The 26250-nt window shown below is 40.9% G+C and overlaps 1 protein-coding gene across 1 annotated transcript in view; it reads left to right on the top strand.

Moving 5' to 3' along the window:
• The window catches only part of CAV1 (caveolin 1), a 19079-nt gene extending 627 nt beyond the window's left edge, over positions 1 to 18452 (top strand). Inside the window, exons 2-3 of the mRNA XM_041421019.1 lie at positions 69 to 233; positions 16107 to 18452. Of these exons, the coding sequence (XP_041276953.1) occupies positions 69 to 233; positions 16107 to 16448 (507 nt within the window). The 3' untranslated portion in view covers positions 16449 to 18452. The remainder of the gene's footprint in view (positions 1 to 68; positions 234 to 16106) is intronic.
• Positions 18453 to 26250: the final 7798 nt, after the last annotated feature.

Here is a 26250-nt window from a genome sequence, read left to right as displayed (position 1 = left end):
CGGCCCTGCCCTCCCCGCCTCACTGGGCTCTCCCTCCCTCCCGCCCGCGCTCCCTCTGCTCCCCGCAGGGCTTTCTGTACACGGCGCCCGTCCGGGAGCAGGGCAACATCTACAAGCCCAACAACAAGATGATGGCAGATGAGCTGAGCGAAAAGGCGGTGCACGACGTGCACACCAAAGAGATCGACCTGGTCAACCGAGACCCCAAGCACCTCAACGACGACGTGGTGAAGGTGAGGGGCCGAGGCGGGGCGTCGCGGGGGGCGATACCAAGTCCTGCCGAGGCAGGGTACGCGGGCGCTGTCAGGGCGGCTGATGCCCGCGAACCACCTGCTACAGGAGGGAACGGGCCAGGGGCGGATCGGTGTTTTGGTTTTTTTAAAGAAAAGGCGGAGTGGGCAGGAGAGGGGCGGGCAGCAGCCAGGGCAGCCCTGCGGAGCCCCTCGCTCGGATGGGTGCGCAGCGGGGCTGCTCCTCTCTGGGGCCGGCCGCGCTGTCCCGGGGCGCACCGGGCTGGGCCGGCCGCGGCCGCGGGGTCCCGCCGCGGGCTGTGCCGGCAGCCCGCTCTGCAGCCGGGACGTCCCGCCCGGGGAGCGCGGGACGAGTTGCGTGACCTTGTGTAACACCGTCGGAAGGATTTTCCTTCCCCGAGGCACGCACGGAGGCAGGGCGGGGAGATGTCACAAAGCAGATCGCCCTCCCTAAGCCTGGCGGGTGCAAAATCGGAGATTCTGGTGGCGCTTGGATTTGTGTCCTTGCTCTGTTTTGTTCTCTTTGGTGTTTTTCCTGCCTTCCAAAAGATGATAAGCTAAGCAAAATCTAACTGTGCCCTTGCCAATTTTTTTTTTTTCTTGGGTTTATAAATCAGTTTGACTGCTTTGACAAGTCAGGGTCGATGGAGATTTTTGCTTGAAGTCACTTTGGTCAGAAATATCACAGAGACAGGTTTTCTTGTAGAAGAAGAATTTATACAGACAAATTTGTACAATCCACATGTGTTACGAACAAGAGTGTTTGAGATCACTTAAAAAATCACTGGCAAGGGTGTGAGCAAAAGTCAGATTTAATATTAATTGGCAAAGCATGACAAGTTCATTGGCAAGATTCACTCTACTACTTACAGGACAGCCAAGGCACAACAAGGGAAAACAAGCAACAACAAAACCAAACAAAATCCAGGCAATCCAAACAGAAATTAACTGGGAACTATCTGGGGGTGTGTGTGTGTGTGTGCTTAGGGGTGTATGTGTGTGTGACAAAAGACAGTGCAGGCAAGGATAAAAAGGAACAGGGCCTGAAAGCTTGACAACACTCTAACTTCACAGCAATTAACGTATACCTTAAGCCTAACAATTTAACATAGGAAGAACACTTATAGCTTGAATTTAATTTATGACTAAACCTAACCTTAGCAATTTACTGGGAATAACATTGAAGAGCATTTAGCCTAATTTGTAACTTTGAAGTTAGCAACTCAGCAGAAGAACAACACTTAGCAACACTTAGCTTATAACTTTTGTTTAACAACTTAGCAAAAGAACAATACTTAATAGCATTTAAGTAAGTTTATAACTATAACCTAACCTTACTCACTAGCCTAACTAACTTAGATACCTAAGGTACTTAGACATCTAAGAAAGCAGTATTTCTCCCAGATTTGCTGTAGCATATGTGCAGGGGCATGCACACAGACAGGAAGAGTCAGTGCAAGCAAGGTGCCTGTGAAAAATTCTCACCAGAGATCAATGAAATACTCACTTTGGATGCTTTTGCACTTCCCAATGGGCAAAGGATTGGGCCTTGAGGAGTCTGCATATTGGCCCAGGATGCAGCTTGTTCCAGTGATCTTCCATGCATGAGGCTCTGAGAGGCATCTCACTCAGAGGGAGGTTGCTGGTGGTAGCTTGCTGCAGTCCAGGAGAGCTCAAAGGGCCCCATTTTGGATTGCTGTTTATAGGCTTGCAAGAGACTGGGCTTTGGTCATTACAGTGTTTCATCCTGGCCGCAGTTTGGGTCGGCACTTTATCCGAAGATGTGAGAACAGGAATGTTGTGCCATTCAGGCAGGAGGAATATTTTTCAAGGGTGGTCTTAAGGAAAACAGCAGCTTGTTAGCAATTCCTGGGAGCAGACCATGTTTCTGGTAAGCTTAAAAAGAGCTGAGCCCAGGTGGTGTTTCCAAAGCCAAGGCCTAACAAGCATTCCTCAGATCACACTGCAGCCTGGAAAGATGGAGAGGGGAATACACCACTGCAATGTGAAAATTGAGGATGCTGTCATCTGGGTTTGTCAGACCCTAGGAAAAATGGGAGCTGCCCAGCTGTAGTGGGTGACTAAGCCACTAACTGGCTTGCTTAGTGAACTTAGTGGCCAGCAGTGTCAGAGTGTGTGCGATTCACCACGTTTGTTGTAATGAAGACCATTATTGAAAAAGAAAGATCTGTATTGTTTCCAGAGAATCAAGAGGGTGAACTCTGGATCCTGAATGTGTATCTGTAAAATGATTCATGCTATGTGCAGACAATTTAACAAAGTCATGAGTAAATTCAAATTCCAGACTTCAACACAATTTGAAGGTGCTGAATATGACAAGCCATGGTCATATTTCTGGATCCATGCTAAGAATTATCACAGCAGCCTGTGTCTTTAAGGAGCCATATAAAAATGAAAAGGCATAAAATTGTTATTTGTTTACAAAAAAAATAATCTGTGTACCTAATGGTACAAAACTGCCTTAAAAATGGATGATTTTAAAAAGGAGAGAGCAATTATTTTTTCTTCTATCCATGGAGGAGCAGCTGAGTAGACAGGGAATGCCAGAGCTCATGAACAGCACTGCATCACAGTTTATTGCATATGTCAACAGGAGAAGTCCCCAAAGCAACCAAACCTTCTGAGGATGAGTCATTGCTCCCACGCAAGTCAGAATTCTGCTGTCCACAACCTAACCTAATGAAAGAAAGACCCTGATGGGAAAAGAGGGAGACCACTGACGGAAAAAAAACCCATAATGGACTTAAGCTGAAACCTACAAAGCCTATCCTGCCCTCTCTGCCTCCCACAGAGACAAAGATTAAGGAAGTTTGTTACATTCCCTCTTCTAAAATAAACTCGCTGAATATAGGAATGGGAAAAACAAGCTTTTCAGTTTGTCCTTTTGAAATAATTGTGGTTCAACACATTCACCGAAAAACTGCAAACAGCCAGAATACCAGTACTGCCTCTATGTCAGCAAGTGAGCTCCTTGAAGTGAAGATAGTCATATCAAGACATAGGAATATACCAAAATGAATTTGATGTTGACCAGACAGGATCCATTTTACATCATAAAAACAGCAGTGTGTGTACAAAATAGCATTGTAAATTAAAATTTTCTGTTTTGTTACAAGGATAAATAAGAATAACTTTTATTTTAAGTATTTCATAGATAGACCAACCTGCAGAGTAGAGACAGGATTTTTGCCACAATTTGCGTTTATATGGACTACAGGGTTCAGATTCAGTCTATTAGACGTAGCAATAAAATTCACACCCAGTGCCTAGGGGACAGGCTTGGATTGGGGTGAAAATACACAGATTCAGTCCCTGCCTTAGCCATCAGTCTGTAGTCCCCTTCTGACATGCATCTGCCATTCTTACTTTGGCTGTAAAACTTCCAGGCAGAGTGTTAAACTAACTGAAGGGGACTGCAGTCTTAAGTGCTGAAAGTCAGAGAAAAAAAAGTGTAGGAGTCCTGTAATGCCAGAAGTATGGCTTAGGCTGAGCTCAATTTTGTTTAAAGCCATTGCATTTTTCTAGATTCAGAACTTTCTGCTTTTTACCTGCTATTTTATGCATTTCTTGCCACTTGATTATGAGGCACAACAGCATGGAAACTGGGGACAAATCAGTCAGCCATGAAACAGAAATGATTAGACAGAGGATGAGGAATCTGCTCTGTAAGCAGCTCTCTAAAAGGCCTCAGTGTTGTCTGTATTCAAATACTTCCCATAGCACATTTTAAAAACAACCTTCTCTTGTGAGAAGCAAGAGGCACGTTCCCTTGATTTGCAGCACAGAGCATCTGCCCAGCTTCCCCTGCAGCAGATGCGTGGTGCAGGCAGCCTTAGGGTGGGGATCCAGGCAAGGGGCAGAAACCCAGTCAAGGTCCTTCTATGAAAACTACACACGTGGAGCAGCTTTGCATCAAAGCTGTTGGTGACTTTGCTTACGGTTTGTCTTTGAATTAACTACCAAGGGGAAGCTTAGTGCTGGGAGGTTTCCAGAAGAATGGGGCAAATGACTGGATTTCTGTTCAGAGAGGGATGTGAACAAGGCCTTATGGAACTGAGGTATGCAGACAGTGGAAGTAACAACTCTGAACAGGAGGAAGCACAAACTAGTAAAAATCAATAGAATTTCCTTTCTTTTGCCCCAAGTTTTTCAGTGAAGAGCAGAAAGAAAAGATTTTCTTCCTCATACAACTGTCCTCATACATCACTAGACAGTGGGACAATGTGCACTAGTGGTTCCATTCTTTCAGGCACTGGCTTGTGAAGGTGGCTGGTCAGGCAGGGGGCAAGGAGGGAATCTAGTAAGGGAGAAAGAGTTTGCCTCTGTGCATGTGGGAGCTCTCCAGGAGTCTTGCTGGTGATTATACAGGTGGTTTGCCATAGTTTTATCTGTTTCATATGTCCTTCACCGGGCAGTTCTGCTCTTAGACTTGTGTCCCGCAGGTTTTATTTGTGATGAGACACAACAAACAGGGTGGAAAGCTTATTGCTTTTTTCTCTCATTCATTCCCCAAGGACCCAGAACTCACATGAAGGTGCCTGAAGTTCAGGCTTTACTTTTCTTGCTTTCCAACACAGTATTTGTGTTTTTCAGAGTACGGCTAAATTGCAGCCTTCGAGTTTCAGAGTTCAAACTTTCTCAACATACCTGTGGTCAGGTCTGCACAGAGTTTACTGAATTTGGGAAACACAGAGGAGGGAGCCAGCTCTCCTACAGATTACTCTTCTCACCAACTTCTTTCTCCTTGCTGAGAATGGGGACAGACCTTGCAGCCAGCTCTACAAAATCTAATTCTCACTTTTACTAGTGAGGAGCCGCTGTGCAGTCATCACATCTGCAGCCAGCTTACCATTTTTTCCTACAGTGATGTGCCAGGAAGAAAGGCCTGTGGCTGGTCTACCATCTAGAACATAATTATTATTCTGTTTTAAACAAGTGGTGTCTATCTGCTGTTGGTTATATAGGAGTCCTTTTTGCTCTGGAAAAAAAAAAAAATCTAGTACTTGGCTACAGATGTGCAGATGCAGAGCTTTTGTACCAAGTTTCAAAAAGTTCCGTATTAATGCCTTCCACTTAAAACTAATGCAGTTGAGGGCAATTCAGCTTACTGCAAGGAAAAGTCTGGAATTTTTAGTCAGATGTTGACAAATACTGTAATACCCTTATGTACTCATTAGGGAGGAAAGTATTACTCAGGCATGCTTTTGAAGCTATTTACAATTTCTGCCTCATAATAAAAAGAGAGGGTTTTTCAAAAGCACTTTACATTTTATGTAATTTTTCATGAATAAGGTCCCTCCCTGTTGTACTGAGTACAGTGTAAGATGCACAGAGAGATGACTGGTCAGAGCATGTCCCATGCCCACACCTGAGAACCTCCTGGAAGGAAAGCAGGTGTCACCCCATGCTCTTTTTGAATGGGAGACCTAAGGTGGGCTGTCACTCAGATGTGACAACAGGTGTCAGCCTGAGAGGAACACAGGTCTGCTCTTCAACATAGTAAAATGAGAGTGCTATTTCTGAAATAAGCAATTAATGAAATTTAGTGCAGACCCTTTTCTTTACTTTTAGAAATTGTTAAAAGTCACAAGAACATAGACAAATGTTTAAGTTTTAAAAAGTCCATATGAATACATAAATACACGAGTATATATGTGTGTATGTGTTCTAATCCAAGCTTGTCACCTGGGCTCTTGCTCTTGGCAGTGACCAAAGTGTGGTGCCTCTGGAGGCAGATTCACATCACAGTGTTTAACTCTAACCACAGGACAAGAGAAGCAGTGCTCTCAGGGGGCATGCTTCTCTCAATTGATGATACTTGTAGCTTAGACAGGACACCTTACTTGTGCAAAACAACTAATGAAATGGTTCTGTAATGCTGTGTCCTATTAACAAGCTATGGGATTTAGATTTAAAATGCAAGCAAATTCAAATATTTGACTTTGGCTGACCACGATTCAATTCTGTTTCAAATAGTTCTTCCAAGGCTGGTCTAGGAGTATGAGATAAAAAACTTCAATCATTATGAATGCCAGTTTATACAAGGTCTAAGCAATGTTTTAAGAGAGAAAAATAGTTTTCTTGCACATCAATCAGGAGTTCTCAGACATGGAATTTCTGAATGTCCATAAGAGTACAGCTAATAATGGCATCTGTTCTAATGAAAGCTTCTTTCTCAAAAAACTGTTCGCATTTAAACCCATGGTATTATTAAAGCCTTATGCACAGCCTTCTTTCTTGGCATGATGAACATGACTCATAACTCCATAAAAAATTTGATGGCCATGGGGACAGAGCAAATGATTCAGCATGGCTGTTTCTTTTGTTGGAATTTATTGGACACTATCTCAGATTCAAACGAGGCAAATACTTTTCAATTCTGATAACTTCAACAGAATTTAGATCATATGTTTGAAAATATTAAGAACAATTTGAATTGATTTTGGAATTTTTAGCCCATTATGTGGATAGAAACACTGTCTTCTTGTATAGAGTATGGATATCTAAAACAAAATATATTGAAATGCAAAACTCCCCAGGGGAAAAAGGGATAATTGTGTACAGTAGAATAGTGTACCAATGAGGTCCCCACTGAGGAAATTTTATCTTGGTTGTATTTTAGGCAACAAAAAGAAGAAAATACAAATGAACTTGGGTGATTCTGAAACACTTATGGTCTCAGATACAGTTCTAAACTAAGTTTGTATTTCCCACAGCTCTCAAATACCCTTCTCATAAACACCAGGATGGAGTCTATATCTAGTAACTGATTTTCTGAGCTTTTTGATCCAGACCTACCATATTTTTTTTCCAGACAAATGACGGTTATAAAACCCATCTTGGACTTTAAAAGGGTTGCTTATTTTGAACATGAAAGAGAAATTATGCCATTTAATTTCATTTGATTTATTGAGGAGGCAGGTTTTACGCCATTAGTCTCTTTATATTTTCATGACAGATTTCTTAGGAAAATGTCTTTTGATTCAAAAAAATGTCTAAAAATTAAAAAAAAAATTAAAAATTGAAAAAGTTTCAAAAAATTTTGAACTTTGTGCAGTATCATTCTTGTCAGAAATTGTTACCAGATTACATCAGCAATCAAAAAAAAAAATTTCAGTGCCACTGTCCCATTTTAATGAGCTCATTAATTGATAAAATATTATTTTATTCAAGATGCAGGGGCTGTGCTCTAGATGTTAGTGGGGATGTACAAGGGTGGAGTTTGTAGTTAAACAAATAGAAACTGATAAATTTGACTTCATAGATAAGAAGTGAGAAGGCATTCTCACAGCTGAAGGTGAAAGCATCACATTCTCTGTCCAAACTCCCGTTGTGCTGAATTTACATTCTGAGTTCCAAAAAAAGCCTAAGGGAGTCTCATAGATGGATTGCAACATTTCCTCCTTCAACTTTGAAATCCCTTCTTGGAATTCAAACAGATGCTACAAAAAAGAATCAGTTTTCTTCAAGATCAGGGATCTCCCATAGAGTTCAGCCATAAAATCATCAACTGTTTTATGAAGTCCAAGTTCAAGTATCATAGAAATACCTGGGTTGGAAGGGACCTTAAAGATCATCCAGCTCCAGCCCCTGCCATGGGCTGGGATGCCACTCACTAGATCAGGTTGCACAAAGCCTCCTCATCCCAGCCTTGAACATTTCCAGGGATGGGGCCTGCACAGTTCACTGCCTCTCCTAGGAATTTCTTCCTAATATCTAATCTAAACCTACTCTGTTTCAGTTTAAAGCCATTCCTCCTTGTCCTGTCACTACATGCCCTTGTAAAAGTCCCTCTATAGCCCACTTTATTTATTACTCTTCTCCAGACTGAACAACCACAAATCTCTCAGCCTCTCTTCACAGAGGGTGTGCTCCAGCCCTCTAATCTTTTTGTCTCTCCTCTGGACTTGCTCCAACAGGCCCATGTTCTCATCTTGGAGGCCCCAGAGCTGGACACAGTACTCCAGCTGGGGTCTTGTGAGAGCACGGTGGGAGAATCACCTTCCTCAGCCTGTTTCTTTTGATGCAGCCCAGGGTGCTGTCAGCTTTCTGGGCTGCAAGCCAGATCCTATTGGGCTGCTCATCAGCCGACATCCCCAAGTCCTTCCATGCAGGGCTGCTCTCCATCTAGTTGCCACCCAGCCTGTATTTGTGCTTGGGACCACCCTGGTACAGGTGTAGGACCTTTCACTTGGCCTTGTTGAACTTCATGAGGCTCACAGGTGCCTAGCTCTCAAGTCTGTCAAGGCATCCCTTCCTCCAGAGTGTCAGCGTCACCACACAGCTCGGTGTCATCAGCAAGCTTGCACTCAGTCCCATTGCTGTTCTCACACAGTTTATGACAGCAGCAGAACTATAAAGTAGCTTGATTTTTATGAAATATTAAAGAAATATATTTAAGGATGAGTAACGTAAGCTCTTCCATAAGAAAGACAAGCTTCTAACAGTACAAATGCTGGGACAAGTTTCTTTTTAAAGGAAAAGAGAGGCAGCTGGACATCACTGCATCACTGTCAGCAATAAGCATGGTTCAGGTACAAATGAGGGGAAAGGTGAAAATATAATCAAGAATTTCCTCTCCTTAGACTCCCTTTACAAACTATAAAGAGAAAAAAGTGGTTTCCAGCTCTAAAACAACCTCCAAGGGTCCCTGTCTCTCCATGTACTACTAAAGAGTCTGAGATCACTACATTTCCACTTCCCATTACTGCCTAAATTTAGGAATGATAAAGTTAGACTAAGTTTTAAAAAGTTATGCCTAATAGCAGCTTATTACCTTAATAGTATATAAGCATAATAAAATAGAAATCTGTCATATTTATATTTATTAAATATAATTTAAAATATAACATCGGTTTACACAATGTCTTTTATTAAGGCTTTTGGATTCAGTTAACTCCAGACACCAGTGAAATAAAGGAAAAAATTTCTGTGTTTAGTGTAGTCAAAACTTCACACTGGTGTTCATGCTCATAAATATACCTCTTTAGACATACAGATGGACAGATGTATGTGGATATACATAAATGTATTAAGGTTCTTTGCTAAAATAGCTGTATCAAACAAGGAACTGTGAAACATGAACCAAATAATAAAAACAAGGAAAGTTTCTTAAGGGTTTCTCTTTGGGGAAGCTGCAATAACCTCCCAGCAACCCAGTTTCCAGGGAGGAAAACACTAATTTTATTTTCTGACTGCTTACTCCAACAACATCAAGAGATTTGTCAAGGAACTAGCTGACATGGTATCCCCACCTGCACAGGAAGCTTTGCTGTGTTGCAGAGAGCAGATCTTTCCTTGAGGATGCTTGTCTTTCCTTCTGCCAGCCTGTGTTGCAACAGGAGAGGCAAGTGCTTTAGGAAGAGATCTCTGGAGAACAGCTGGTGGCTACAGTGCTGACCCATTGGCATCAATCACGTTTTTCTCACGAGTACTTCCGCAGGCTTTGGTGAGCCTGCCCATCTGATGAAGTAAAGACCATCAGCAGGGCTTTTCTGGTATGTAACCAGCACAGGCAGGGAGCAGGACATCGTTCTCTCAGTAAATAGAAGCAATTTTTTTTTTCTATGATTTTCAGTTTGTGAAATGGTGATCTGCAATTACCATTTACCATGGCATCGTTTACACATTTTCATAGTGCATTTGAGTATTTGTTTTGCATGCAGTAGGAGTCACTCCTGACCAGACTGGTTTTCTTATTTGGCTAGAAGAGTGCAGTCCTTCAATTCCACTTTCCAACATGAATATCCTTGTTTGTTAAAGCATTGTTTGCTTTTCTGGCATACTCTGTAGCACTCAGGAAAGATTCACTGTTTCCATTAAGGGATCTGCCAGCAGAACACTTTTCTTGCCATACTGTGGAAAGCAGGCACAGAGAGACAGGAAAGGTAGAGCAAATTCATTGGTCAGTGCAAGTAACTGGGGTGCAACAGTTCTGCTTGCTTGTTTAGGCTTTCTTTCACTTTGGAAATATTGTTTGTAATTTCTTTCTGCACTCAGCGAGCCTTACACAACAGCTCTGATCCTAGCCATCTGCAGTCATGGCATCTTTTTTGTTTTTTTGTTTTTTTGCAAAGAAGAACTGTTGTGCCTTGTGATGTGGCCAGTCCCCAGAAGAGCAGTGTGCTCTGAAGACAGAGTTTGAGGTTGACTGGCAAAGCCTAATCATACTGCAGCCCAGCCTGGGGGAGTCTTGGGGTTCCCTTGTTAGACGCTTGCCACCAATACCAAGATTCAAGGTGATTTCTTGTCTTGTGAGGGAACAAAACACTGCTAGATGTGCCTGTTTTGTAGTCACCCTTTTGCTCGAGGTTTGTCTAAATACTGTGGGACAGAATGAGTTTTTGCTTTAGTAAACACCTGAGATCACGTAATGTTTGCTGTTGAGACCTGATTGGTGAGGAAGTAGACCTAGGAATCATGAAGCTCTGTGTGTTCAGGAACACTGATTGGTGAGGAAGTAGACCATCTAGGAATCATGAAGCTCTGTGTGTTCAGGAACAAAGTGCCAGCTTTCCTACATAGCTACAGGCTTGCCAGATGGAGATAACACAGTGCTCTTAAAAGGGTGAATGAGTTTTTGGGTGTCTGGGAGGGAAGGGAGAAGAGCAGCTCTCTCCTGTAAGTCCCAACAGCTCCCCATCCTCTTTCCTGCAGATTCAGTAGAAACAATATAAACTTTTTCATCATTTTCTGTTAAACTGTGGCAGCAGTCAGGACAAGCAGTCAAGACAAGCATCATATGTGGTATTGTGGTATTCCAAAGGATCGAGGAAATACATAAATGCTTAACTGGCATCAGTGATTTAACAGAAAGGTTGTGAGTTTATTGGTGAACTTTCATTTCAGCTGCTGTGATGTCTTTCTTCTCCAGGCACTGTAAGTGGGAATTTTTAAGTTCCAAATAGCATGTGGAAGTGCTAATGTAATAATAATTTCATATGCTCACACATTTTCTTATTTTTAATAATGCACATCACAGCCTTCTCCAACATAAGAACAGTGTTGCATCTGTCCTTAACATCACCTTCCAAATGTCACCCATGCCATAGAAAGGCTTGTCATTTTGTAATATTTTATGCATTCTCTTACGTTAATGTTTCTTTAAAGAACATTGGATATATTTGGTAATTTTACAAATTGCATTTATTACAACAGAAAAAAACCAAAACATATTTGCCTCATGCCTTGCAAGGACATGTTTTAATACAGTGAAACAGTATTATACTTACGGTCTTGGAATAGAGAAAACCTGTTTAAAAACAGCCCAGGGTAAGCAGTAAAGATAGTTTCCACACTCTGGGCATAAAAATGTAAAGAAAACTAGCTTATGGCTCTTTTCTGTGTACATTCAGCCTGCACTTTAGCCCTGGTCTGGCAGAGCATATAAGCATATTGACATCAGTGGGACAATTCACATTTTTCATTTGTGTGCATATTTAAGTGTTCTGCCTGCCTGGACATATTAGTGATCAGTCCATAGAGATACAGTAAGGGTCTAAGCCTCCTCTTACTGACTCCAAGAGATATTGAAAGCACACAAAAATTTAGGCGTTCTCAGCACTTGTTTGGGTTCCTCTGGAGCGGAATAGGGGTGGTGCCTGGCTATGTGAACTGTGTGCTGTGAGCACAGCGGCAGCATGCAGCTACCACACACAAAGGTATGAGTTATGATAGTTACAGTCACAGAAATGTAGGTCAAAGCCTAATGCTGGTGGTCTAAATAAAAAATATTTATTTTTTTTCTGACAGACCAAGCACAGCAATTTTTTCTATGTAATGAATATTACAAACCTCAAAGAACAAAGTTTTGAGAAGCACAGTGGCAAGCAGGTGATTTGAGCCTGGCATTTAATATACCTTTCCAGCCAGCCAGCTTCTGATACATAGGGACTTGAAGTGACAAGGTCAGCAGGTCAGCTGATTTCATAGCATATATTATTGAGTCAGATGATAACTTCACACTGCTAAGCTTTTTTGATTAATAGTTCTGATCTTTAAATAGATATTTTCCCTCTTTTGTAAATAAATCTTGTAAATAAATCCCATACCATTTCCCTTTCTTGTAAATAAATCTATTTTAGAATCAAAGCAGGTTCCTCAGTTTCCTGATTGTAGTTTAATAAACATGTGCAGAGCAAAAGAAGCTGCATTAATTCTCATAGCAGAATCAGACAAAAGCTTCTAGCAATGTAAAAACTGGCTTTACCAAAGTGAATAGTAGGAAACAAAGAATAGCTGAAGTCAGGAAGTACATTGTAGGCATGGAGCAGGAGTTGATAGTGTTTAATAGTTCAGTCTGAAACAGAAGGCTAGAGCAGGTAATTAGCATCCTTTAGAGGGTCACACCAAATTTCCTGTACTTCTCTGGTGTCACAAGTGAATGTGCACGTATTTTCACTAGCTTGGCAACTGCCTCAGTGTGATTTCACAGCACATCCTGACAGCTCTGGAGGAACAGACTACATAAGGAGCATGCAAGCTACTAAACAAGACCTGTGCACAACCTGAGAAAAACTTTATGTAGATAAAATGAGAGTTCACAGATCTACATGCACATGATGCTATGACAAAAGTGACCTTGAGAACAATACCCTAAAAATGTTGTCTTATACTTGCAAGACAATTCGATTCATTACCAGAAATGACAGCGTCTTTCTTCTGTAGGATCATATTTTCTCCTGTCAGTCCTGTTTTTACTTTACTCGCTTCAGTTGAACACCCTTTATCAGTCTGATGACACTCACCGTCAGTGAGTGCTGCTGAACTGAAAACCAGAGCAGAGTAGTAGGAGGGACTGAGGAGGGACTGAGTAATCTGAGTGATGTAAGTGTAATCTATAGCAAGGCAAAGTACATCCAGTCACCTGTTCCACCTGAGGCCTGTGGAGAACTGATCCCTCCAAGTTAAAATCCGGATCCTTCATGGGAGTGGTTTACTGCAGGAAGAAGCTGAGTGATATCTCAGTTCCTGCAGCATAAGGACTTATCTGTTCTGCTTGAAGAGCGAATAAATAGTGTTTCCCAGGCAGTGTTCAGTTAGCATATGAGTAGAAGAGCCCCGATTACCTCAACTCCTTGCCTGTCTTTATTTAGACATTGCTGCAGGTAAGTCTGGTTTTGGACAGCCCTGCAGAGGTTGACGTGCCAGGCGTAGCTGGACTTTCTTGGCATGTACACAGTGTTCTTATGTTTCATAATGTTCTTGCAGCTCTGGGGAAGATAACAGCTTCATTTTAACACTGTATTCAGCTAAGAGTTTAAGTTGTCAGGCCATTTTTTTCTTTTCATTCACAAGTTCCCCTATTCAAACTAGAGTAATGTGAAATGGAATTTGAGGAATAATGAAATGGGCAGACACAGTAGTGTGACATCGGCTTCCATTCCTAAGGGCCATCTCTTCTACTCCTCTGCATTGTTAGAAACATTCTGAGAGCTGTTGAAATTGCTCCAAGAAGCTAATCTCTTGATAATGACTGGTGTTGTGAATACATCGCTATTGTCTCACAGACAGATTCATTCCTGAGTACTTTTAGGACAACAGTGTATATGACTTGAGCTGGGAAATCCTGACCAAAGATATATCATAAATGTTCTAATATTAGCATCATCTCCCGGAAGGAGTACAGGGCTGTCCATCTGGAAATGGTATATGCCATGATTCTTCTGTCAGCTCCTCAGCTCTCCATGGACATTTTGTTGAACACAACAGGCGAAAAATATTAGTTACTGAGAATCACAATTACAGAAAGTTTACTATTTGATTTGAAAACCAGTGAGTTTATTGGCTTCCTTTTTCCTTTTAATTACAATGAATTACTTTGAAAGTAATCAAATTATGGGCTTATTTTATCTATTTTAAAAATTCTAGAAAATTCACATTAAACTACAGCTTCATTTTGCTTGCCAAAAAAATGCATTTCTGATAAAAATAGGTCTCATTTGGCTAAAATAAAGATGCAACCATGAAAAGGCTGATGGAGCTCAATTAAAACTTTTTTTCTATATGAGATCTAATATTTCCCTTATCAGCCAGTTGAAATAACACAAGATGGCATTTCCACTACAACTGAAATTAATAAAAAGACTTTAGATATGACATTGACTAGCCCTCGATGCTTTGAACCTCTATGATGGCTGGGTTACCTTTGCCAAGGATTACAGCTGGTGGGAAGCATGCAATAAATTGACTAAAGTTTTAGAATAAGAGGGCTATGCTGAACCATGTAGTCCTTGTGTAGTAATATTTTTTGAGAAGCAGCTTTTTTTTACTGTCATTATCCTGGGTTTTGCCATCATATGGATATTTTTGTTATCTGATTTCAAGGAAAATATTGATAAAAAGTCAAGAACACCCATTGACTTTGAAAACCAGCTAACATGAGATGTGGCTACAATCAAAAGTTTGCTTTTGAATAGTTTCAGAAGCAGATTGTTTATCTGCTTGCTTATATATTCTAAAAAGAAAATCTACTCTGCCAATGCAGTCTGACATAGGTTTCTGTGGAGATCAAGTTTCAACTCAAATGCTGCCTTTAGGTGTGATGATGATAATGACAATGAATATCCATCCCAAAGAATGACTTTCAGATACTAGAACCTAGTTCAGAGTAGCAGAAAAAGAGGAGGTTTGTAATTTGCATGACTGGATGTCTAGAGAGAAGCACTGACAGAGAGAGTAATGTGAATATGTTCAATCAAGCCAGTCTGGTGTTAGGCATTCAAGGTGTTGGATATCACAGATAATTCAGAAATTTCCTCTCAAGGACTTACCAGTCATTCATGTAGATTGCACCTAGACTGTACAATTTTGCTTGTAATTATCCTTTTTCTTTAAGAAGCTGGAAAGTCCAGTGGTATTATATTTGTCCCTTTGCTAGTAACTTATGCCTGGAGGTGATAAAAGTTTCAGCAGGAGAGAAGAACGAGTGCTTCTTAATTGATATGTATATTTTCGACTAAAATAAATGATTGTGAGCCTTTTCTTACAGTATAAGCAGTATTTACACAGAGTATATGTATATTCACCATCTTCCAGCATGCTAAGGTACAATTGCCGGAGTTTCTGAGGCTGCTGGCCCCTGTCATACTTACCTTGCTCCTGTAAATCTTCACTTTTGACAGCATTATTATCTCACTTCAGGATCCAGTCCCAGGAATGCATTTTTTTTTGTCTTTCATCTGACTTAAACTGTGATTTATTTCCTTGCAGAGGAATAGTTATGTTTTTCTGTTGTTTGCAGTGCCTATGCAATTGATTGTGCTAACCAAATTAAATATCCTGCATTGTGGGTTATATCAAACACATCTGTGTGACATGGAGCTGAACCATCATTGCAATTGTGTTAATTTTCTTATAGAAATATTATGACAATTAAGCTTCCTGAACAGGTCAGTATTTCAACAGAGAGTGCTAAAATATGCCTGTTGGAATGCACTGTTTCCTTAGGTGACTTTCTGAATGATTTATTAATAGTCAAAACTATGAAATACGATTTTATTCACCTGTTTTGTACCTTAAGTAGACCAGAAGAGCACTGCATACCTTAGGGCTGTAGATGAGGAAAATGTATTCCATTTTGTGGAAAACTCCATCTAGAAGCTAGATGTCTAATTTTGAGCTAATCATTGAGGCTCCCTGGTAGTCACCGGGTAAAGGTTACTGAAGATTCATGACTTAAATCATGGGTGGTAATAGGTTGAATCACGTGGGTGTTTAGGAAGTACGTGCTTCGTGTTTTCTTGCAGGGGACCACGGCTCTCCAGGAAAAGTGTTTCTGGAATACGCCCTTGATGCAAATGTCTGACTGACCTGACGTTGTGTTCTTTGCTGCAGATCGATTTTGAAGATGTGATTGCTGAGCCAGAGGGAACGCACAGCTTTGATGGGATTTGGAAGGCCAGTTTTACCACCTTCACTGTAACGAAATACTGGTTCTATCGTTTACTGTCAGCAATCTTTGGTATTCCTATGGCTCTCATCTGGGGCATCTACTTTGCCATTTTGTCATTCCTGCACATCTGGGCAGTGGTGCCGTGCATAAGGAGCTACCTGATTGAGATCCAGTGCATCAGCCGTGTCTATTCCATCTGCATCCACACGTTCTGCGACCCGCTCTTTGAGGCCATAGGCAAAGTGTTCAGCAGCATCCGAGCCACAGTACGGAAAGAGATCTGAGGGACAATTCGAGGAGAGCCATCAGCCTAGGAATGGGGTGAAGGTTTTGTGTTTTTTGGAGTGTTTTGGTGCCAGCTTTGTGTTTCCCAAAGCAACATACAGCAACTGGTGGTGGACTGGCCCAAAACAAAGAATCACTTGCTCAGTTTCTTTTTCTACTGTTCATTCTTACTGGATTACTTGCCTTTTTTTTTTTTTTTTCCTTTCTTTTGCCTTTCCCCCCCCCCCCCCCCCCCCGCCAACTTTGGTCTGCATTTTAAACTAACCTTAAAGGGCTATTCTTCCATGCCAGCTGCATATTATTTTACTGGCTGTTCAAATCAGAGGTTGAAGTGTTGTTGGATGCCTTTTTATCTTACCCTTCATTCCTTGTGAGATAAATCCACAGTGATACTGAAGAATGACAAAAATGCTTTCCAACACTATAAAGCCATTCATTTTATTGTGGCTAAAGAGCGCAGAGCCATCACAGCAGAATGAACGTGACCAGCTGGCAGGTTTTAGCAGAATGTTCTTTTTCAATTGTGTTGTCAGTTGACTGCAGCTATTTACAGTCGTGGTCAGATATTGTGCAGTATGATAAATTAGTTAAGTAAACATATTACTGAACTAGCATATGTCCTGAAAATTTAACATTTTGTCAGGCTGGAGACATTGACGTGTAAGAGCTTTGGTCGGTGCCTTTCTGTCTCATTCTGTCTTGGAAGTTAGCATCCAGTCATTTCTCAACCTTTGCTAGGATTGCAGACTGCAGTTGAGAGCTAAAACTGGTCATTACAGAAATGTTTTCCTGACTGTGACTTATGACACATCCTTTAGCAAGCATTTAGGTGCTTATCTCATTGGCATCTGGGGTATTTTTCAAAGTATTAATATAAATGCGTATGGCAGAGATAATCCTGAGTTTAAAGGAAAATGAAGGAGTGCCAAACAAGCCACAGGAGGCCAGGGAGGGGCTGCCCCTGTGAGAAATTTTCTACAGCTTTCAAAACTTCCCTATCAGCAGAGGTCAGCCTGCCACTAGCACAGAGATTGTTTTCAGGATGCTTTGCTGAGTCTAAATTTAACCATCACAAGAGATGCTTTAGAATCTTCACATTTGTGTGTTGCTTTGTTCATTTTTAGCTGAGCTGCCACATGAGGAAGTCTTAAACAGAGGGTGTTGTGTGAAACTACCGTGTTGCAAAGTGGAAGGGCTCAGTAGTGGGGCCTTTGCAACATGTTCTGATGCTGTGAGTTGCAAGAGCTTTTTGCCCCCATGGTAATACTGTGTTCAGAGATGCTCTCTGCATCCTCATTGGTTTGTGTGAAGCATTTGTAAGAATAGCTGTGAGGCTAATCAGCTTTATTGTAAACCAGGCTGGGGTCTGAGCCTGCTCCAGCTGGAATCTCTAGCAAACCAGTTCTTGACATGCAGGAGTGCAAAATTCATCCCTTGGGATGAACATGGAGCTGTCTGGTACACCTACAGCCTTTTTATTTAGCGCTGATATTTCACATATTGCTTTACCTAACATGGAAGTGCCTTCCATTCTGTTTCTGCCAAAGCATTGAAAACCTTAGGAAATGCAGCATTTTTAAGTGAGGGTGGGGGAGGGAAAATGTGGGCGGGAGAGGGTGCACAAAAATTTACAAAGCTATTAACTACTTTTTGCATTTAAAACAGACACTGGTATGGATATAGTTTTATGTTTTTCTATGTACATAATGAAGAGTGTACTATTATAGATTTTTTTTTCAGTATTAAAAACAACCAAGATTGTAAGCAAGAAATATTTTATCTTTTTATGAGGAAAATCACTCCAAAGAAAACCTTCTTGATTTACTATATAAACTGTATATCCTGAAAGATGTCTGTTCACTTAGATTTCTTAATCCCTAATCCAAATACATTGCTGATCCAAACATTTACATTATTGTTATAAGCTTACAGATATAACTGACACCTTTTTTAAAAATTCTGCATGTACATTAAAGACTACAATAAAAAGATGCTTAATGGTAGATCCTGTCTGACTTTTTTTTCTTGAAAGTCACATGGACAAAAATTGTTTAAACCCTTCTTTGTCAGTCCACTAGAAACAGGATTTTTCCTAATAAAAGCTCATTAGCTTTAGCATTTAATGTATGGAAATAGGGGAATGACAGCTTTTATTCAGCCATGTATGGAGGTAACTTGTGACAGCACAGTTCATTTCTATGGGTTTTCTGCACAATACCTGTCACACTGTTACAGAAAAACCCAACAAAACATGCTATTATGAATGGTCTACAAGTCTGTTAACTGTATTTTAATGTTCAAATGGCAGATGCCAAATAAATGTAGTCCATCATATCTTTTCCAGTAGCAGAATGGTGTATTTAGCAGCACTCAATAGGCTAGTGGTAGCAAATAGTATGTTGAACTGGACTATGTTAGAAAATGTAAAATATTTTAAAAGTAAAAGGGAGGTTGTAATGTGAAAGAAAAGCAAATACACCTTCAGTATCCAAAAATGTCTTGTTTTTGCAAAGAGCCTGATATATTCAGGCTACCCTGTTTATGATATCATGACTCCAAGGCTCTTCATGGGAGAGATGTGCAGATTCTCATCATGATTGCCCTGTCCCTGGCACTTTGCTGAGCCGCGGCCACGGGGCTGTGCTGTGGGTCTCGTACCCATGCTCCTGCCATAACACTTAGGCCATAGTCAAGATACACCCCATAGCAAGAACCAGGTTTGTCAAGTAGAGGATTAGACATTAGGTGTTGGATAGTGGCACCAGGGAATTTCTTGGCTTGGCTGTAAATGTGACAGCCTCACTGCTAGATACAAGTCAGTGTCATAAACTGCCTCAGCACCTGTGCATTCAGGTGGGCCCAGTATAGTTTTTCCTCTTACCAGAAAACTTTTGTGGCTGTCATTGGTCACTCTTCTCATCCTCTGAGTCACCAGTTCTTAGATTTTGCCATGTAGTTTGAGCTGTGTTTCCTGAGACAAGGTATGGGAGAGCTGGGCACTTCAAACAAGGTGTAGTACCCAAGTACTGAGAGCATGTGAGCTGCCTGGCTGTGTGGTTGATCTATCTGAATTTGACTGAGGACTAAATACAGAATATTTCTTTAAAATATACATATTGAAATGTAGTTGCAACAAAATACAAAGACAAACCTTGGGCTTTTAGTAATGATGGAGAATTTCCATATCTGCACCCAAGCTACCTTTTAACCCTCACTAAGATCAAACTAGAGATGTTCTTTGTTAACTTGTTTGCTTTCATTGCCTTGTGTCTGCAGCATTCTTTTGTTTCCTCATGTCCTGAGGAGGAGGAAAGAAGAGCAGAATAAAAGTCTTTGCTAAGATAGAACACTTTTGTTATCCTCATTTATGTCTTAAAAACCCTGACTTTCATTTCATGTTATCTGACACTGGGACACCGTGTGACACAAGTTTTTTATTTCTATCTTGCTCTCTTCTGTAGAACCTTTAATTAAAATTTCAATCGTATAGTACAACTAGCACATCCTGTCTCCAAGATGCTTTTCTCTGTTAGGGGCTTCTGAAGGGACGGTGGTAAAATGTACGTTCGATAACTGTGAAAATATAAATGCACAGTATTCTCACTAAATTTGTAACTGCTATTACTTAGAGGTCTTTATATAAAAAATACCCAGCAGGACTAGAGAAATGATTGCCCCTCTGTACTCAACACTTGTGAGGCCACACCTTGAGTGTTGTGCCCAGGTCTGGGTCCCTCATTGCATGAAAGACATTGAGGGGCTGGAGTGAGTCCAGAGAAGGGCAAGGAAGCTGGTGATGCATCTAGAGAGTGAGTCCTGTGAGGAACAGCTGAGGAAGCTGGATTTGTTTATCCCGGAGAAAAGGAGGCCCAGGGGAGACCTTACCTCTCTCTGCAAGTACCTGAGATGAGGCTGTAGCCAGGTGGGATCAGCCTCTTCTCCCAGGCAACCAGAGACAGGACAAGAGGAAATGGTGTCGAGCTGCACTAGGGGAGGTTCAAGTTTGATATCAGGAGGACTTTCTTCCCTAAAAGGATGGTCAAGCATTGGAACAGGATACCCAAGTAGATGGTAGAGTCTCCATCCTTGGAAGTGTTCAAGAAATGACTGAACATGGCACTTAGTGCCATGGTCTGGTGGATGTGGTGGTGTTTGGTCTATGGTTGGACTCAAGAATCATTATTCTTGAGGTCTTTTCCAGCTTTAATGATTTAAGGACAGCACAAGTGGGAAGACAGTGATTATAGTCATTACAAGCCTGTGCCTTCTCTCATAGTCAAAGCAAATATTGGTGCTGATTCAAAACACAATCCACAGTGCCTGGGCTCAATTCTAGTAAGTGGGTTGCTTTTGTTCTGAGAACCTGAATTTCCTTGGCCCATTATGGTCATTAAAACTCACTGAAAGGCTACTCAGGTTACACATACATACTGCAGGGAGGTATTAAGGAGGTGCTATCCTATCTGACCCTCTCCTGTAGGAGCTGGAAATGAGAAATGCTCTCAGGGATCCTAGCAAATGCTAGGAAATGATGTCTCTCTGAGGCTTGTAGTCTAACATCTCACTCCTTGAGAAAGAGGATTTAAACTCCTCTCACTGCACTCCCAGGTGTAAACTTCAGCTGCTCACCACTCAGTTTGCTGACTACCGTGAATCCAATTTTTATAAGACCGATGGTGTGCTCTGAAGGAACTAACCATAGACACCTGATGTGGCATGATAGCTTCCAACACAAGCCAGATCACCTTAAAGGCATTGCCTAAGCTCTGTGACACCATTTTTGATCTAAAGTCTCCAGATATTCCCTTCTATCTAGTGGCTATCAGTGGCTATCAGAGGGGAATCAAGGCGTTATCGTCTCCAGTTCTAGCATTTCTAGCAATAACTCTGTTTCCAGCTGGAAACACTAGCAGTCTAGGCTGATCTGCAGACTGCCAGGAGTCCTCAAGAGTTTTGTTGCCATCCAGGGACTAATTTAGATATAAATTATGATATTCTCAGTTGATCATACCTCTGAACCTTTATCCAGGGTGTGGAGTACCCCTGCAGCACATCTGAACACTGACAGCCTTTTCCTGGCTATTTATTCTGAGCTAGAAAGTGTTTTACACCAGAGGATTCACTCAGAGTAGCCTCAAAGGATGAAGGACTATAGAGTTGTATAACTTTTTGGCAGCTATCAGAATATAGGCATTCATCTGTGACTATTAGTCATCAAAACATTCAGCCTGCTGATCTCCAGGAACCAAAGCTCCAGATGTAGCTTGCCCAGATATACATGTTGCCAGAAACCCTACTGGCAGAAAATCCCAAGTGAAAAAACTGACATGGAAGTTGACTATTGGTGCAATGAAAAAAAAATCTGATCAAAAGGAGCAGGTATATTCTATACAAAGTACAAGTGGATAAGAGATCTCAGGTCTGCCTTTCATATTCAAGGAATGATGCAAAGCTGTGCACAGCAGACACACTTCCATCTGAAAGGAATGGATGGAGATTTCAAAAAGGAAAAAAAGGAATGGGATGACTTTTCATTTTTTCAGTTCATACCTCAAACTTATCTCCTTATTTCATGATGTGTATGCTCCCATTCAAATGGCACACATAATTGTCAATTCAGCTGTCTTAACCAAAGCAGGTGTTCTTACTCTCTGCTAGACAATGATTAATGATTCAACTAGATTTGGAAGCAGCTGGAATTCTGCAAGTTTCATTCTATATGTGCTGAAACAGTCCAAAGAAACCCATGAAATAGAGATGCTTAGAGATGAAAAACTCGAACAGTTTTTGTCATATTTTAGCAGGATTTTGGTCTGAACATGAGTGTGTTTAGAGCATCACTCTATAGGTATAAAAATTCCTTTTTATGTGCCTAACAAATATCCTTTGAAGGAGACCACTGAAAATACAGATTTACTCCTCTAGGTTGCAGAGTTGTCTTAGCAAATACCATTATTCAGCAGTGAGAATTTAAAGCCAGCACTGCCCAGCTATTCAGTATATTGAGGAAAGCTTTTCTGTTGCAGAGTTCTCAAGAATCTCGGACTTGTCCATTTATCAGTTTACTCCTTCCTGGTTGGGAGACTAAAAAATTTACAGTAGAAACTGTGCTGGTGGATACTCATCCAAAATTAATAAAAAAAAAAAAAAAAAAAACAAAAAAACAAAAAAAAAACAAAAAAACAAAAAAAAAACAAAAAAACAAAAAAAAAACAAAAAAACAAAAAAAAACCAAAAACAAACACCAAACACCATTGTAAATTACCTGTTGCATTATGGATTATTGAGAAATGAAACTCAAAGAAACCCTGTTGCTTATGGCAAGTGGAACTGAGCGAAAATGTAGAGGGATTCCTCTTAGCAATAGCAAAATAGGATTCAGTCTGAATCTTCAGCTTGAATTGTAGGGACATTGATCCCTGACTCTCTTGATAAGCAAAATTTCTCATTTAGAGCACTAAGCCTTTGTAGACACAAGGAAAAGTAAAACAAAATTGGGAAGAATTAACAAAGATTAATTAATCATTTATTTATATCAACAGAAATTAAAGGCTCTATCTTTATTTCTTTGCACTAAACATTTTACTTGGTTTCACAAACATCACAGCCACAGTACTGCCTTCAGCTATTGCCATTTTGTCATCACTACTGTTATTCCAGCTAGCCCTTCTCCCTGTTTCACCATCAGTGTTACACCACCCCAACATCTGGGAATTCCTTCATTTACACAGACATGTTGCTGGCTGATAGGAATGCTCAGCCTTACCCCCCTTTTTTCAGGACACTTATAGAGAATTCACAGAGCCATGCTTCTCTGTTCAGCAGCTTCTGCTCAAGGTATTTCTTTCCTTCCAAAGTCACCTCCATATTTGCTCATCAAATCTTGAAGGAGGTCTACAATTGCAGGAGTCTTAAAGCAGTCCTTGCTCCATTTCTGTTCTAACCTCTGTTCTAGGCCTCCTCCATTTCAGCATGAACTTCCAGCAGTTATGTAGGTGATTCTGGATAGAAAGCTCATGCAAATAGAATCATAGAATCAGTTAGGCTGGAAACGACCTCAAGGATCACTGGGTCCAACCTTTGATCACACATCACCATATCAACCAAACCATAGCACTGAGTGCCACATTCAGTCATTTCTTGAACACTTCTAGGGATGGTGAATCTACCTCCCTGGGCAGCCTTTTCCAATGCTTGACCATTCTTTTAGGGAAGAAAGTCCTCCTGATGTCAAACCTGAACCTCCCCTAATGCAGCTTAACACCATTTCCTTTTGTCCTGTCTCTGGCTGCCAGGGAGAAGAGGCTGATCCCACCTGGCAACAATCTCCTTCCAGGTGGTTGTAGGGAGCAGTAAGGTCTCCCATGAGCCTTCCCTTCTCCAGGCCAAACACCCCCAGCTCCTCCAGCCATTCCTGTTCCTCGTATGACTCACTCTTCTAGACCCTTCACCAGCTCTCTGTCCCCTCTTTTCCAGCACCTCAATATCCTTCCTGTGATGAGAGGCCCGGAGCTGAAGGCACACTCGAGGTGCAGCTTCACCATGCCAGGTACAGGGGTAATAAAAGCACTCTGTTCTTCTCCCTGTTCAATAATACTTCATAAGCTTCTCAGACGTGGAGCTTGCATTCTTTTTTGTCTCCATTTGCAAGCACCAACTAGAAGCAAAAAGCCTTTATTTCTTTAAGGAAATCAGACAAAATGTGACTAACAAAGTAACAGATAACCATTCTATTGCTCTGTGTTGAGTTCTGGGACTATTTTTCTAAATTCAGGTAATGGCTATGTGATCAGATAACAATGTATTAGATCCAGTTTATTCAGTATATGGTGCTACTTGCCATGGCTCCAAGAGTCACATCCAATGCAAATTTTAAAGTGCTTCTCAAAACTAAGCTGTTCTTCTGGGTTAACACTGCTATTTATGAAAATCTGTTAAAAAATAACACTTTTATCTTATATGAATATAGAAACACCAGCTTATCTGTCATCCAAAGATAGGTGGGTAGTTGAGGCCCAGATGAGCAGTCATGCTGATTGATTTTCATGGCACACACTATCAAATTTCATATGTATAAACACCAAATGATTTTCTGAGGCAGAACATAAGTCCCTTAGGACCTTTACAGTCAGTGACTTAATTTTGCATAAAGAATGTAACAGGTGCAAATACTTGGCATAAGGCACGTCTGAATATTTCTAAAGCCAGTTCAATAATCTTGGAAAGGGGCATGAAATGGAATAGTTCTCACAAAAGGAGTTGTCTGTTTCCAGAAAAAATATTGGTACACATGACAGAAGTAGAAACACTTTCATTCTGCCCTGCAGCATTGCCTATCCTACATTTCTTCAAAGGGCTGGTTCTCATGGTAAAGAAATAAGATGCAGGAATATTTTTGCATAGCCAGATGTGAATTTAAACTTTCTGGTACTCTAGTGTGTGGTATTTTTTGTGGAAATGAGCTATATTTATCTAATTAAAGTTAGAATAATTTATTTTTCATTTCTTCTACTGGTAGCTATTTTATAGTTAAACATAACAAAATGCAGAAAAGTATAAGTGTAATTTAAAATGTTTGACTGAAAAAATTTGTATAAAATACTCCCAGTTCAATGGTTCTAATCTATGTAGTCACCACAGCTATTGTAAAACATTACTGGGTTTTGTTTCTAGTAGAAATATTGCAGCAAGCCACAAAGTCCCACAGAGGTTATACAGGGTAAGTGTAATTCCTCAGGCAACAAAATATCTCCTGACCAAATGGTAATCCAGCCTGACCATAATTCTGTTTTAATCAAGTCTGGTCTCATATAATTTCCTGGGAGAATTTATAAATTTGACACTGTGTAAAAGCTTTGCTGAAAACAGGTCTCATTCATAGAAATCTTTGGTCATGGTGCTGTTACTATTCTGTACTGAATTCTGGATGGAAATTGAAGGTGGAAAGTGTGACCTACACAGACATCAGCTCTCCACCTCTCCATCTCTCTGGATGCATTGCAGTTTGTGTCTCCAGAATAGCTCAGAAAATGAAAGGAGAACACAGAGCCCTTAAGGAAGTCAAAACTGATGCCTGAGTCTAAGGTCCACCCCCTGCTACTCCCACGGGGATCTATAAAGTACCTGGGGCTGGCTGTGAGGCCCTGGAGAGCTGGTGGGAAGGGAGGCAGTGCTTTGCTGAGAGCTGTCTGGGAGTCACACCAGGGCACAGCTGGACACCCCATAATTTGTGTTTGCTGCGCCTCCACAGCCACACTTGCTGACCAGTCCCAAGCAGGGGCTGAACATCTTTACTGGCACCTAAAAATGGCATTGTCACGCTGATTAACCTCCATAGTGAAATGTGGTATAATTTAGGATGTATTTTCTGACTTCCATGACATCAGAACCCTTCTAATGTTGTATATAATTAAATAAATGTCTCTCTGACTTGTTGTTGCTGAAAATACATGGGCTGTTTTGTTTTCAAAAAAAACATGTTCTTTCCCTCATGTTTGTCTATTTTTGGCAGGTTCTGCCATGAAAACTGTGGTGATTATTACAGCTGAAAGCTCAAGTAAGACTTAAGATTACACTCTATAGCCTGAAGTTTTATAAAGGTATTGAGCTTTTAGCTTTCCTCCCAGGATTACTACAGATTCTCTTTATTTCATCAAGCACATGAAATACACTACTTTTTTGTAACCGGTGCTATCATCTTACTAGCAGTATCCACAGACTAAACTATCACTGCAGAGGGAGATATGCAGCAGCAGAAAGGGAGTAGGCACTGAAATACACCATGCAGAAGCCTGAGTAATG

The sequence above is a fragment of the Onychostruthus taczanowskii genome, unplaced genomic scaffold (assembly GCF_017590055.1).
Source record: "Onychostruthus taczanowskii isolate IOZ18803 unplaced genomic scaffold, ASM1759005v1 scaffold68, whole genome shotgun sequence".
NCBI classification, from domain to species: domain Eukaryota; kingdom Metazoa; phylum Chordata; class Aves; order Passeriformes; family Passeridae; genus Onychostruthus; species Onychostruthus taczanowskii.
Note: the sequence above shows the minus strand (reverse complement) of the source record. Positions and strands in the feature narration are given on the sequence as shown.